At 39.9% G+C, this 15,567-nt stretch overlaps 1 protein-coding gene across 9 annotated transcripts in view; it reads right to left on the reverse strand.

Annotated features, from left to right (window-relative positions):
* Positions 1-15,567, reverse strand: part of TPD52 (tumor protein D52) — a 108,671-nt gene that overhangs the window by 19,674 nt on the left and 73,430 nt on the right. For all 9 annotated transcript variants that reach the window (XM_038579588.1, XM_038579587.1, XM_038579581.1 and 6 more), the window contains exons 2-3: positions 8,721-8,836; positions 751-899 (exon numbers count right to left, since the gene is read on the reverse strand). In XM_038579588.1, the coding sequence (XP_038435516.1) occupies positions 751-899; positions 8,721-8,836 (265 nt within the window). The remainder of the gene's footprint in view (positions 1-750; positions 900-8,720; positions 8,837-15,567) is intronic.

The raw sequence follows: 15,567 nt of genomic DNA on the forward strand, positions 1-15,567 counted from the left end.
GTTTCCTGGACTTATACGGGTAGAAAGTGGACCGAAGGGGGTGGAAAGACCCTAGTGCTGTCACGTAAGGATGCCAGCAGCCTCAATGCCTCTGGTCACCAGCTCAGTAAGTGGGACTGAACAGAATGATAAAGAACACACTTCAGAATCTTCACAAGCTTGCTCCTCCTTATGCTGGGAAACAAAACTGCATCATGATGATGCCATACCAAAATCTGTGTGATCAAAAAGACAAGATGATTAAGGGGTGGGCCTCGCCACCAGCACCTATCAGAGGCGATAAATCGAGTCTTATGCTCCCTATAGAGCAGGATGAAGAAAGACTGGCTCAGGTCAAACCTGAGTTCAAATCCTGCCCCCACATTTTTGAGTTTTGTTACCTCAAGACTCACCTGCTCCTGCTTCCTTATTTCGGGCTAGCTCACCTACCACCCTATTTGATCATTCTGAAGACTATGTGACACATGTGCATTTCTGGCAAGTCAATATATAACACTGTGGGAACTTAAATGCCATGTCTTCAACTCACAGACGAGGCTGGTTTTCTTTCTATCCCCTAGAACAGTCTGGAAGACCAGAGTTAGAGAAGACTCAGGTACACTGGAGAACTGGGTTGGGAGGGCCCTGTGTCGTACAAAGAAAAGTTGCAGAAGCCTCATCCCCTTTCAATTCCCCTCCCCACACAAAAGGAGCAGAAGTGTCCTTCACGTTCTCTGTTCTCTAGAAAAATGTATGATCAAGGGAACGTACGCAGATGTTGCTGTCACATCCTGCCAGCCTTTGGCAATGTTCTGTTTTAGTTCCTGTAGTGAATTGATCCCAAGTTTCCGTTTGATCTCTGCTAGGTGCTTCTCTTTTGCTGCTAACACTTGAGACAGAGTCTGGATTTCTTCTTCTACCTATGAGGAAGGAGGTTGGGGTAAAAATACAGCATGAGTCCTTCAGTAAGTGAGGATTATTAGTGCAAAACTATTCTCAATATTCTTCTATAAGAGTCACTTAAAAACATGTTCTGATTCATTTATCCGTCTCTGAAAACAACATACAGCATGTTTAGTAAACTGGTTACATGCTGAACTCTACTATAGAGCTTCTCTTTCCTCTTCTTTTTTTATCTTTTTTTTTTTTTTTTTTTTTGAGAGAGAGCACACACATGAGTGGGGGTGGGCAGGAGGGGCAGAGGGAGAGAGAGAATCTCAAGCAGGCTCCATACCCAGTGCAGGGCCTGACGTGGGGCTCCATCTCATGACCCTGAAATCATGACCCGAGCAGAAATTGAGAGTCGACACTTAAATCAGCTGAGCCCCCAAGGCACCCCTCTTTTCTCTTCTTTATATTTCTATCTTGAATTGTCCTTAGGCTTCTCTTCTCTCTCTCTCTATACTTCCTTACTTAGTTATCCCATGGAAGCTTAGGGCTCAAACCTCCACACAGATAATATTCAAATTATTCTAACATCCACTCTTCTGACCTCTCGTCTGCATTTCCAGCTGGACACGTCCACCTGAGTACCCACAGATCTCATATTTGTGTACCAAATCTCTACTCCCCACTAAAACATGTGCATCCAAGCCAAATCGAAATCCAACCTTCCTACATATTTCATAAAAGTTTATACTGGAAATGTCTGTCCCAGAGCCTGCCAAAACCACAGCTCTCAATGAATCAAACTGTCCCCCCACAAAGAGCACCACAGAAGTCCCATGTGGACCTCAGCTAAGGCTGGACAGTTAGAGATAGGCCCTTGACCCAAGGACAGCCAATCCGTCAAGTGGCCACCACCCAGGGATATGCCTGCTGGAAAAAAGAGATGCTCCACTTATCACAGTCTCTGTCATTCAGGAATCTAGTTTGAGAAACTGAGATAACACTGAGAATAGTAGCTGAAAAGACTTGGATAAAGATGCCCTAAAATACAGAAGAGGAAGTGAGATTAGGAGATTTGGAAGCTTAAATATATTTGAGGAGGCCAAAACTCTACATGCAGAAACTAAAAAGAACAAAAAAGACTGACAGAGCAAAAGAAAAGCCTGCAACAGAAAAACAGAGCGCAAGAGACAGACCCACAGAGACAGACCTCACACGAAGAGAACTTTTGTCCTGGAAAGTTGAAAAAGTGGGATAGTCATTAATACTCAAGACCCTTAGAAAGATGCTTCTCTTGGCTTGTTGCAAAGCCATATTCTCAACCTTGACCTCTCATTTCTAAGATTTCAAAGACAGCATGGCCTTTAAAAACAACCTATAGTGAGCGCGTGTGGGTGGCTTAGTTGGTTAAGTGACTTGGTTTCGTCTCAGGTCATGCATGATAGCAGGATCCTGAGATCATGCCCTGTGTTGACAAGAGTTTGCTTGTCCCTCACCCTCTGCATTCCCCCTCCCTGGAGTAAATAATTAAAAAAATAAAATAACAACATTTAGTGTTGTTAAATAAACTCTTCTCACTGCCAATTAAATCTTTACAGAACACAAAGTGAAGAAAAATTGTACTCAACAAAAGGAGAGAAGAACAAATCACACGTGAAGTGGCTAGCAAAACACACACAGTTCTTAAGATGGCATTAATTAGAATGTAGGTCCAGAACAAAGACAACCCTCTGTGCTTGTCAGGAAGAACCGCTCATTCTGTGCTAGTCTTGGAAGTCACTTAAGTGGAATATGAAAATAAAAAGGCAAGAACGAATGAATGAGGTTCAAAATCAAGTAAATTAAATGATTTGCCCTAAGTCATCAAACTAATAATGTAGGAACCAGAATTTCAACCCAGGTTTTGGGGGCTCCATTTCTCAGTTTCCTGGCTAATTCTCATTGCACACTATTAGCTTTCCAACACCTCCCTCTCTATCCCAACTCCCAATTTTTCAGATGCTCCAAAAAACAGACCTAAAAGATAAAATATTCTACCCCTTGACACTTCTCTCAAGATTCCCTTTCCCTAATGACAGTTGGAGAAAAGACCACTAAAAATCTGACCCAATGCATTCCCCACTTTTGTTGGTTAGATTGTGCTGCCAACATACCTAGTTCAGCATATCATAGCTACAATTCCTTAATTCAATATATACATATCACAGACATATATATATAAAATACATATTTTTAAATATGGAAAAAATACATATATAAAAGAACGACCTTAAAGCACAAAGAATACATCTGATAAGATCTAGTATTCATAACATATAAAGAACACATATAACTCAATAATATAAGAAAAATAATCCAATTAAAAGTGGACAAAGAAAAAAAAAATAAAATAAAAGTGGACAAAGGATTTAAATAGACATTTCACCAAAGATACATAAATGATCAATCATCATATGAAAAAATGCTCAATACCATTAATTAGTAATTAGAAAAATTCAAAGAGACTCTTACTCACTAGGATGTCTATCATAAAAAAGACAGTGACAAGTGTCGACAAGGACATAAAGAAATTGGGGCCCTTTTACATTACTGATGAGAAGGTAGAATGGTGCAGTTTGGCAGCAAAACAGTCTGGCAGTTTCTCAAGAAGTTAAACATAGAGTTACCATATGATTCAGGAATTCCATTCCCTGGTACATAGCATATAACCACCCAAAAACCTGTACACAGAAATATTCACAGGAGCATCATTCATAACAGCCAAAAAGTGGAAACAACCTAAGTATCCAACAATTGATAGATAATCAAAATGTGGTAGATAGCTATACAATTCAGCCATAAAAAAGAATGAAGTACTAATATGCATTATAACATGGATGAACCTTGAAAAAATACTAAGTGAAAGAAGCCAGTCACAAAAGACCATACACTATCTGATTCCATTTATACAAAATACCTGTAATGGGCAAATCTATAAAATAGAAAGTAGACTAGGGGTTGCCAGGGGTTGGAGGGAAAGGGCTGGGAGTGACTGCTAATGGGAACACGGTTTCTTTTTTGGGTGATGAAAATGTTTAGAATTAGATAGTGGTGAGAATTGTTCAATAACATAATCTACTCGGAGATTTAGAACCTGTTTCCTCCTCAATCAAGTCATGATAACTAATAGTATTAAGTAATGTATAGAATTGTGGAATTACCATATTGTATACCTAAAACTATGATACAGCATGTTATACTAGAATTTTTTCAATAAATAAAAAATAATAGCATGTGCCTCTTCACACTATTGTGATAATAAATGAGATGATGTATGCACTGAGTTCAGCTTAGCAAGCAATCTGAAGACACTAGGCACTATTACTATTATGTTAGTATTACTGATAATAAAATAATAATACCAAGAATGGCAAGGATTTGGAAAAATGGCTTTCTCATATACTGTGAGAAATTTTCTGAATAGCATTTTGGTACTACCAGTGTACATGGGAATGACTCTGTGTCCTTAAGAAAAAACTACTAGACCCAGGAACCCTCTTTGTAGGAGTACTAATTAGAGAAGTGCATAAGGGATTATGTGCAAACGTTTCCACCAAAATATTACATAATAGCAAGAAATGGAAACAACCTAAATGTTTATAAATATGTCCATTAATTAAAAATGAGCTTGCAGCAATGAAAAAATGGGCTATCCAACAATTAAAATTAATTTTTTATTGGCATGAAAAACTGTTATGAAATCCAGTTAAGTGGGGAAAAGTTATAGACCTTTTTTTAAAAAGGCTTTTTAAAGTACAGAAATAAAAAAAAAAAGTACAGAAATATAACAATACATATCTAGAAAAATGTCTGGAAACAGATCATCTAAACTTTCACACTGTGAGTAATTTTCATTTTCTTCAGTTTTCTTTTATGTTTCTACAATAAATATATGTAACTTGTGGAAAATGTACTTTTGTTTTTCTTCTTTTTAAAATAGCATGTACTAAATACACGGTATTTTTAATTCTTACTCCTCCATAAGGCATATCACCACTCTAACCTACCCATCCTATCCCCACTTGTTAGTAAAATCTTATGTAAACAAGTGGACAGAACATATACATCAATAAGAAAACAGAAGACTTGAACAACACCATAAACCAACTGGATCTAACAGATATATATAACACTGTGCCCCAAAACAGTAGAATATACATTTTCCCCAAATGTACATTCTCCAGCACAGAGTATATGTTAGGCAAAAAAAAAAAAAAAAAAAAAATCTCAATAAATTTAAAATCATATGAAGGGGATCCCTGGGTGGCGCAGCGGTTTGGCGCCTGCCTTTGGCCCAGGGCGCGATCCCGGGAGTCCCATGTCAGGCTCCCGGTGCATGGAGCCTGCTTCTCCCTCTGCCTATGTCTCTGCCTCTCTCTCTCTCTATCTGACTATCATAAGTAAATTTAAAAAAAAAAATCATATGAAGTTTTTTCTCCAACCACAAAGAAATGAAACTTGAAATTTATAAAAAAGGAAAGCTGCAAATACCATAATTTATGAAAATTAAACAACACACTCTTAAACCACCAATGGAGCAAAGAAGAAATCACAATATAAACTGGAAAGTAGGGGCACCTGGGTGGTTCAGTCAGTTGAGCATCTGCCTTTGGCTCAAGATGTGTTCTAGGGTCCTGGAACCTGGCAGTATTGGGCTCCCTGCTTATGTTCTTTCTCTCTCTCAAATAAATATATAAAATATTTTTAAAAAAAGACCTCAAATCAATTATCTAACTCTACACTTTAACAAACTAGAAGAAGAAAAGGAAATTAGCCCCAAAGCTAACAGAAGGAAGGCAATGATCAAGATTAGAGTGAAGATAAGACAGAAAACACAAATAAGAGAAAAATCAATGAAATCAAAACCTGATTCTTTAAAAAGACCAACAAAATTGGTAAACCTTTATTTAGCTAGACTGACAGAGAAAAAAACAATAGAAGATACAAATAACTATAATAAAAAATGAAAGCAGCAACATTGATACCACCTTTTTTTTGTATATTTTTTATTGGAGTTCAATTTGCCAACATATAGCATAACATCCAGTGCTCATCCCGTCAAGTGCCCCCCTCAGACTGGGTGACAGGCACTGAGGAGGGCTACCAACTTTAAAGAAATAAAAAGGACAAGGGCACCTCACTGGCCCAGTCAGTAGAGCTTTCAACTCAATCTCAGGGTCATGAATTCAAGCCCCATGTTTGGCATAGAGCCAGGAGAAGAGAAGCCAAGACTAGACATAGGATTATAAGAGAAAACTATGAACAACTGTATGCCAACAAACTTGATGACCTAGATGAAAGGGACAAATTCAAAAAAAAAAAAAAAAAGGGACAAATTCTTAGCAATTTACAAATTATTTAAACTGACCCAAGAAGAAACAGAAAAATCTGAAGAAACCTATCATATGTAAACAGATTAAATTAATTATCAAAAATCTCCCAACAAAGAAAAGTTCAAGACTTAGATGGCTTTATGGTGAATTATACCAAACATTCAAAGAATTAATGCCAGGGATCCCTGGGTGGCTCAGCGGTTTAGCGCCTGCCTTTGGCCCAGGGCGTGATCCTGGAGTCCCAGGATCGAGTCCCACGTCGGGCTCCCAGCATGGAGCCTGCTTCTCCCTCCTCCTGTATCTCTGCCTCTCTCTCTCTCTCTCTCTCTCTCTCTCTCTCTTCTCTATGTCTATCATAAAATAAATATTTTAAAAAATAAAATAAAATAAATAAAGAATTAATGCCAATCCTTCTTAAACTCCTCCACAAAACAGAAGACCAAGGAAAACTTCCTAACTCATTCTAAGATGCTAGAATTACCCTAATACAAAAGCCAGACAAAAACATCACAAGAAAAGAAAATCGTAGGCCAATATCTCTCATGAATATAGATGCAAAAATACTCAACAAGGAAAAAATAAATAAATAAAAATTAAAATAAATAAGTAAATAAAAATTAAAAAAAAAAAAAAAAACCTCAACAAGGGGTGCCTAGGTCGCTCAGTGGTTAAGCATCTGCCTTTGGCTCAGGTCAGGATCCCAGGGTCCTGGGATTGGAGTTCCACAGAGAGGAGTCTGCTTCTCCCTCTAGCCCTCCCCCTGCTCATGCTTGCTCTCTCGCTCTCCAATAAATAAATAAAATCTTAAAAAACTAAAGACACTATGAAGAAAGTGAAAAGACAACATACAGAATAGGAGAAAATACTTGCAAATCATATATCTGATAAGGGTCCAATATACAGAATACATAAAGAGCTCTTATATCTCAACAACAAAAAAACAAACAAAAAACAATTAAAAGAAAAACTGGGCAAAGAATTTGAATACACATTTGTCCAAAGAAGATAGACAAATGCTAATAGGCACATGAATGCTGCCATATCATTGGTCATAAGGGAAATACAAAACTAATGACATACAACTTTACACTCACTAGGATGGCCATAATCCATAATCTTCCTTCGAAAGATCAAAAATAACAAATGTTGGCAAAGATGTAGACAAATTGCTGACTGGGATATAAAATGGTGTCCCTGCTGTGGGGAAATAGTTTGGCAGTTCCTCAAAAAAGTTAAACATGGGGAGGGCACTTGATGGGATGAGCACTGGGTGTTATACCATATGTTGGCAAATCGAATGCAAATTTTTTTAAAATGTAGGGGAAAAAAAGGTTAAACATGGAATTACATTTGATGCAGCAATTCCAGTTCTAGGTATATACCCAAAAGAACTAAACTTAGGTATTCAACAAGTACGTTTACACAAATGTTCCTAGCTCAGTATCTACAATGTGGAAACCACAAACAGATAAACAAAATATGGAAGATAGATATAATGGAGTATCATTCAACCATAAAAAATAATAAAGCACCAGGGATGCCTGGGCTGTTCAGTTCGGCCCAATTTCGGTTCAGGTCACCATCTCAGGGTCGTGGGGTCAAGCCCGTGTCAGGCTCCACACTCAGCACAGAGTTTGCTTGTCCCTCTTCCCCCCACACGCCCCTCCCCCCCACTCATGCTTGTGTGCATACATGCATGTGTGCTCGCTCTCTCATAAATAAATAAATAAATACATACATACATTCTTTTAGAAAAACAGTAAAGTGCCAATATATGCTGTAAGAATGAACCTCAAAAATACTATGCCAAGTGAAAGAAGCCACAAAGAAAAAGTACCATATTATATGATTCTGCTTAAATAAAATATCCAGAATAAGTAAATCCATAGAGATGAGACATAAAGCAGATTATTGTTGCCAGGGGATGAGGGGGGGGGCGACTGATTGAGGATGCCAGTTTAATGAGTATAGGTCTCCCCTGGGTGTGATGGAAATGTTCTGAAACTACACAAAGATGACAGCTGCACAAGGCTGTGAATGTGCTAAATGCCATTGCATTGTGCACTTTTAAACAGTGAATTTTAAGACAGAGAGAGAGAGAGGGAGGGAGGGAAAGAAGGTTTAAAGTGCCTATACCCACAACACAGCAAAGGGGAGAACAGAGTCACTGATGCAGCTGAAAAGGCAAGTGTGTTAGACTCGGTGCAGCCCCTCAGGTGATCTCTAGCACTCCTCTTGCCTGGGTCCTCCTTCACATCCTACTTCTCGGACCCACATCACCCGTTATATACCTTTTTCCATATAAAAACCAACTGGTATCACGCTCCTCTATTTCTTCTCCCCCCCTCAAGACCTCTTGGACATAAATGCATGCTGCTTTCTCTCCCCTGGAACCGATGAGGAGATGTGACCATGTGCTTTAGAAATCTAAGTGACATTGTAAGGGCAAAGCGTGAAGTTCCAAAAGGAAGGCTTCTTTACCTTTGCAAGTTCTCTTCTTAGCTCTTCTTGCTCCTCCTCTGATAGGGTCTCTGTGGCACCAATTGTGGCAACAACATCTTCTCCTTCCTCGGGTACTGGGTCTGTTCTCAGCAGACCTTGTTGAGGATTAAAAAAAAAAAAAAAAGTATGAAAACTAAATAAGATTCTCCCTTAGGCTCCTCTAACTGCCCCAGCGAGAATAAAACCAATTAGACTGGATCCACACATCAACTTTCTGTACCTTCAAATGACCTGGCTCTCCCAGGAAAGGACAAAAGAAAAGTCTGACCTACCGCTAAAAACCACCAAATTATACTCTGCCAAAAATGAATTTAGAATTCATATTTGCTTAGCTTCTGTCCCTTTGCTCAGTCACAATATAGTTACTCCAAAGCAGAAGAGTTAAGAGGCCAAGAATGGGCTCTTGGCAAGGCTTAAAATGCTAAGCTAGTAAATCAGCATGACTAGTAACTCACACTAACAGTGAAAGGGGTTTGTAAATGTCTCTAGCTTCCTCTGCTAATCAAATCCAGCACCTAACCTCAAGTCAAGAACTGAACAAACTCAAAGCCTACAGAAATTTTATTCCTCCCCCCAAAACAAGAAAGAAATTGTATTTCATTTCTTTCCATTGTTAGTGGAGATAGAAAACACCACCTTGTGGCTTTTAAAATAAATATATTAATATATATATTACATATATATCATCCAGATAACGTTTAAAAAGTCCTAATGTATACAGAAATGACCAACAGCAACACAGAAGTTTTCCATATTATTTAAGAACAATACGGCCACAGCCCCTCCCCTTGAATGAAGCCAACCACTATGGGTCTTTCAGGAAGAATGTGGTATTTCTCAAGTGGCCAAGGAGGCATCTGACCCTCTGCAATTCTCCCTTCTCTTCTGCCCAACCACCCATGCTCAAGGCTAGGGTGAGAGGCCAGCAAGGCACCCCTACCCACAAACCTTGGGTGCAGAATTTAAGGTGGTACCAAAAAACTCAATATAAATAATATTTTCATGTAATATTTTTAGAAAAGTTAATTCAAAGAATCTATAACGAACAAAATATCACAATTTTCTTTTTAAAGATTTTATTTATTTATTCATGAGAGAGAGAGAGAGAGAGAGGCGCAGAGACACAGGCAGAGGGAGAAGCAGGCTCCATGCAGGGAGCCTGATGTGCAACTGGATCCCGGGTCTCCAGGATCACGCCCTGGGCTGAAGGCGGCGCTAAACCACCAGTCTGCCCCAAAATATCACAATTTTAAATAGACAGGCTCAGTATTGTTGAATTTTTCCTTCCACCTCAGCCTCCAAATTGGCTTTGCACAGTACCGTTCCTGATCTTGTCTTTATTTAAAAGTTTCGTATTTTGTTCATCATGATTTCATCTTAATTTTTTTGAATACTATGTTAACATATTATTGGTCTCGACTGCAGAGCATTTTGGTGCCCTATTAAATTTACAGCTAGGGGCACCTCGGTGGCTGAGTGGTTGAGCGTCTTGCCTTTGGCTCAGGTTGTGATCTCAGGGTCCTGGGATCGAGTTCCACATTGGGCTCCCTGCAGGGAGCCTGCTTCTCCCCCTACCGATGTCTCTGCCTCTCCCTGTGTGTCTCTCATGAATAAATAAAGAAAATCTTTTAAAAATTTTTTACAGCTAAGGCAGGTGGCTGCTGGCCCCCCTTGCCTTACCCTAGTCACAGTTCTGCCCATACATTCCTATATCACAGAGGTTTGGGTTTTCACAGTCTCCTCTGGCAACAGATTTTTTTTTGTGCAGGGAACCAGGGAAAAGTCTCCTCCTTTTCCTGCTCTTCGCCTCTTTCTGCCAGTGGGCATTACAGCAGACGCAGAGCCCCACCACCCCACACCCATTTCTGAGAAGAGCTAGTTCAGCCATAGCAGCAATGTGGCATCACGCCCAAATCAGGATGCCAGGCAGCAGATGACAGACTTCACGGGCAGGCAGAAAGGCAGGAGAGAGAATAAACCACGCTGTTCAACAAGCAGCCAGCGCCATGGCAAGCCTAAAAGAAGTATATGAATCAATGACACAATGTGTATGCACACTGTGGAAAAGGTACAGAGACACCCTTTACGGGGTCTGTTGCATATAAACTGCTAATGGCCCTTAATAATCATAACAGCAACAATCATGAGCATAACATGCCAAAACAGTGCCCACTCGAGGGGCGTTTACAGAACTGTGAAAGGAATAAAAAGCAATACAAAGAAAACAACTAAAAAAAAAAAAACCACAAACTGGAGCAGCAAACAAAATATGATTGAGTCTTCTAATGCACAGACAATACGTGACAGGTACAATCAGTAGATGAAAAAGGCCAATGAGTAATTGCTTCTGTAGGCCCCCTCTAAAATATCTTCAGGCTGCTCAAGTCATATTTCTATGCTAGAAATCTGATCGTGTCACTCTCTAGTTTGCAATCCTCTAGTGGTTGGTTCCCTGTTGTTTTCAAGACAAAACTCAACCCCGTAGCTTAGCACGCAGGACTTACTGGACCCATCCCCTGCTATCTGTCATTGGAACCCTCATACTCCAACTCCAGCCAAATCAAACTACAGATAAGGTACGTACAGTCAGAAATCACTGAGGAGGGTCCATGTACACTTGCAAATTTATCCCCTATACCAGATTATGTGACAAGAGAGTCCAAGATTGAGGGTGGAAGGGGAGTATATAGTAGAAGCACATAAGACAATATAGTCAGAACTACAACAGAGTTCATTATGAATACTCTTCATTTTTAAGGTTTTGTTCTAACTTTTCAAGTCTCCAACTAGAACAGGACTCAAAAAAATCTAACAAAACTCTGCTTTTTGTTGCTTTTTAGCAAGGGCTCTTTCATGTCTTTTAATAGTTTGCAAAACTGCTTAAGGGGAAAAAATGGAATATCTAACTACTAATAATGCTTTAGGCACAAATGCCCACTTCCAAAAAGAATCTAGGGGGGATTGATACTATTCAAGTATTTAGTTAGGCTAGCAGAGAAAATAAATGTCTCAGAAAAGGGGGTCATGTAGTTGTCCACAGTTGGCTCGGACCTTGAGATTTTATATTAGGAATCATTAGTAACATAGGAATTACAGGTTCTGCTTTTTCCATATTAGCCTGTAGGTGGCAGCAAATTATCAACATTACAATTTTAAGGTGTGGTTTGTTTTAGGGTAATCAGACTGGGGGGGGATGGAAAATGAAGAATACAAAGGGAGAACAGAAAGGTAGATGTCAAAATCACTGGCAAAACATGACAATCATGACTTAGGATAATTATTAATAACCACAGCCACCCCCTCAGAGTGCATTCCGTATATATTCAAATCTAAACTAAGTAGTCCAAATATATTACATCATTTGTGTACAACACTGCTATGATGCAGGGATCCCCATCCCCATTTCCAGAGGGGAAGACAAGCTTAGAGGTTAAGCAACTTGCCCATGGCAGCACCTGAATCCATGGTGGGGTTACAATTCTGAACCTCAACAGCTTGATGTGAAAGTATATGCTTAAAATCACTGATTTCTATAATACAAATGAAGAAAAGAGCAGGGAGCTGAAGCTCAAACTTGTAGGATATCTAGAAGCAATAATAAAGACCCTGTACAAAGGAAATGAACCTGACCAACCAGATCAAAAGCAATCTTCTTCATTTCCAAATGTACAATTTCTCCAAACCTGGAGCCTTACAAGTTTTTCTAAGTATTATCCAATTTCCCATATGTTCAGTAAGAGTGCAATATTTATTGTAGAGGCAGAGTCTGGCTTTGGGGAGAAAAAAAAATTAACTTCTCATTCACAACACAAGTTGGGAAACGGGAGCATTTTAACATATAATTCCTTAAAACTATAAATACTCCCAAAAACAATTCTTATTCAATCATTAATTTTAATGTTTCTCCTCAGAATCTGATGGGAAACCATTTTTATTGTTTTTAAAGATTTTATTTATTTATTCATGAGAGGCACAGAGACAGAGAGAGGCAGAGACACAGGCGGAGGGAGAAGCAGGCTCCACGGAGGGAGCCCGATGTGGGACTGACTCAATCCCAGGTCTCCAGGATCACACCCTGGGCCGAAGGCGGCACTAAACCACTGAGCCACCAGGGCTGCCCTGAGAAACCATTTTTAAAAGATGACAAAGAAGGACAAAATATGATTGATATTTGTTGAGATCTAATACACCAACCAGGGAGATTCACATTACCTCATTTTTGAAAAAACATCTTATAACCAACACCTGATGAAAGGAGGATTATTTATTTCCACTGGGAAAGTGAGACCCTCTGCGGTTAGTCATTTGCCCAGAATCACAGGTGAGATTAAAATGTGGGTTTATCTGACTCCAAACTCTTGCTCTTTCACGTACACTTTTTCTTAGAGAAATTCCAATGAGCAGGGAGGACAAAGGTCACAGAAGCCACGACGGGCAAGCAGTAGGCAGAGGGCTGGAGCCTTCTACACAGGGACTTCCAACTTCCCCCAGGGTGGAAGAGCACATGTGGATCCCCAGCTGAAGTCACAGGTACCATTATCCAGCCCAAGCGACTAAAAATTGGGGATAATTTGTTCCTTCTGGTTATTACTATTCTGGCCACCTCCTTCATTCCTGTAGCTGTGCAAACAGATAGCCCACCTGCCTCCCCTCCGAGGAGTTATGGAGCAGAGAGAGCTGGGAGCCCATTGGCAGGCCAATGGTCGGGCACCCAGGTGAGAGTCCCACTGTCAAGAGTGGGCAACAGGGAAGAGGAACAGAGACCAGGAGGACCATGCTCCCTCAATCAGAGACCAGGAGACCATGCCCCCTCAATCCGAGGACACAATTAAATTCTGAACTTGAGATGCACTGAACAGCCAACCAGTTAAGCGGTCCTTATGGCATAGCAGTTTATCACTGGTAAACATGCTCCAAAACTTGCAAAATGGGTGTCAGGGGCTTAGAAAATCACACACTTCTCCTTCAGCAAAGTCTGCATCACAAACATTACATGCTGAGAAAAATAAAGCAAGACATGGATTATTGCCAGGTGAAAAGCAATTCTGGTTAAGTTAGATAATGCATTTGAAGATGTTTCTGGAGGTAAACTTGGTTTTACTCTAAAAAATAAGCACAGGAGTGTTACGGTCAACATGTATGTCTGAGTAAATCAAAAAGGATGTCAATAAGCATTAAAAATTTTTTATTTTTGGGGATCCCTGGGTGGCGCAGCGGTTTAGCACCTGCCTTTGGCCCAGGGCGCGATCCTGGAGATCCGGGATCGAGTCCCACGTCGGGCTCCCGGTGCATGGAGCCTGCTTCTCCCTCTGCCTGTGTCTCTGCCTCTCTCTCTCTGACTATCATAAAATAAAAAAAATAAAAAAAATAAAAAATAAAAAAAAAAATTTTTTTTTGTTAATCTTTTTTTAAAAGATTTTTTATTTATTTATTCATGACAGACACACACGGGGGGGGGGGGGGGGGCAGAGACACAAGCAGAGGGAGAGGGAGAAGCAGGCTCCATGCAGGGAGCCCGACGTGGGACTCGATCCCGGGTCTCCAGGATCGCACCCCGGGCTGAAGACGGCGCTAAGCCACTGAGCCACCAGAGCTGCCCTGCATTAAAAACAATTTTAAAGCAGTGTCTTTAGTCTTTTAACTTGCAGCAATTTTCCCCCTTCCTCAACAAATCCTATAGTGGTACATCCTAACATCCATGGTGTCTTGGAAGAAATGAAGTATGATACTCCACACTCCTGAGAACTTGTTAGCAACTTGAGGAAAACGAAGTGCTTAGGTGTCTGGCTTTAGTGGAAATGTGTGTGATGAACAAGCATGACAGGGAAGAGCAAAGATCAATGGAAAAAGAGTTCAGCCTTGAACATGTCTCTAGGTGCACACTATAAAGTCCTGATGTCACAGCCGTATCTTTTCATTTCAATGCTCACGGTGCCAAGAACAGAGCAAATGTTAATGCTTTATTTGAACTGACTGGTTAAAGATTTATTCAAATCAAGTTCTCTTTACGTTCCCATGCATACCCATCTATTTGACAAATACTGCCAAAAATGTCAACCAGGTATTTTTTTAAAATACAAATTTTGAACCTACAATTAAAATTAAACCATGATTAAGAGTTTGGTGAGTATCTTTCTGCTCAAGTGCTATGGAGGCAGCCCATGCCACCCCATATTGGAGCACCCACCCAAACATTTCCCTTTGGTTCACCTTTGACCTTTGACTCAATTAAGACCAACTGCTTCTCCTCAAGACCTTCTACAACTATCATTTAAAAACTCCTTAGCCATTTTTTTAAATAATTTCAGATCTGAGAAATTTTGCATCATTTTATTTAAACATTTTATTAAGTAAGATGAGGAAATGGGGCAGAGATTTTTTTTTTAAAGAGTAGATAAAGCAGGAACTTTGAAATTAGATGGTTCTGTAGGTTGACTTGTGTCCCCCAAAAAGACACATTTCATTTCCTAACACCCAGGACCCACAAATGTGTTTTTGTTTGGAAACGGGTTTTTGCAAATATAGTCAAGATGAAATCACAGTATATCAGGGTGGGCCATAACCCAATGTGTCCTTATAAGAAGAAGGAAATCTAGACACAGAAACCCAGAGCAAACAACATGGAAATATATGAGCCCATAGAGGCCCAGGGACAACTCCACATGATAATAGAGGCAGACTGGAGGGATATAGCTGCAAGCCACAGAATGCCAGGACTGCCAGCAACTGCCAGAAGCTAGAATGAGGCAAGGAAGAATTTCCCTACAGAGGGAGCATGGCCCCACTGACACCTTCATTTTGGATTTCTAGCCTCCAGAACAGAGAT

The sequence above is a fragment of the Canis lupus genome, chromosome 29 (genome assembly GCF_011100685.1).
Source record: "Canis lupus familiaris isolate Mischka breed German Shepherd chromosome 29, alternate assembly UU_Cfam_GSD_1.0, whole genome shotgun sequence".
Classification (NCBI taxonomy): Eukaryota; Metazoa; Chordata; class Mammalia; order Carnivora; family Canidae; genus Canis; species Canis lupus.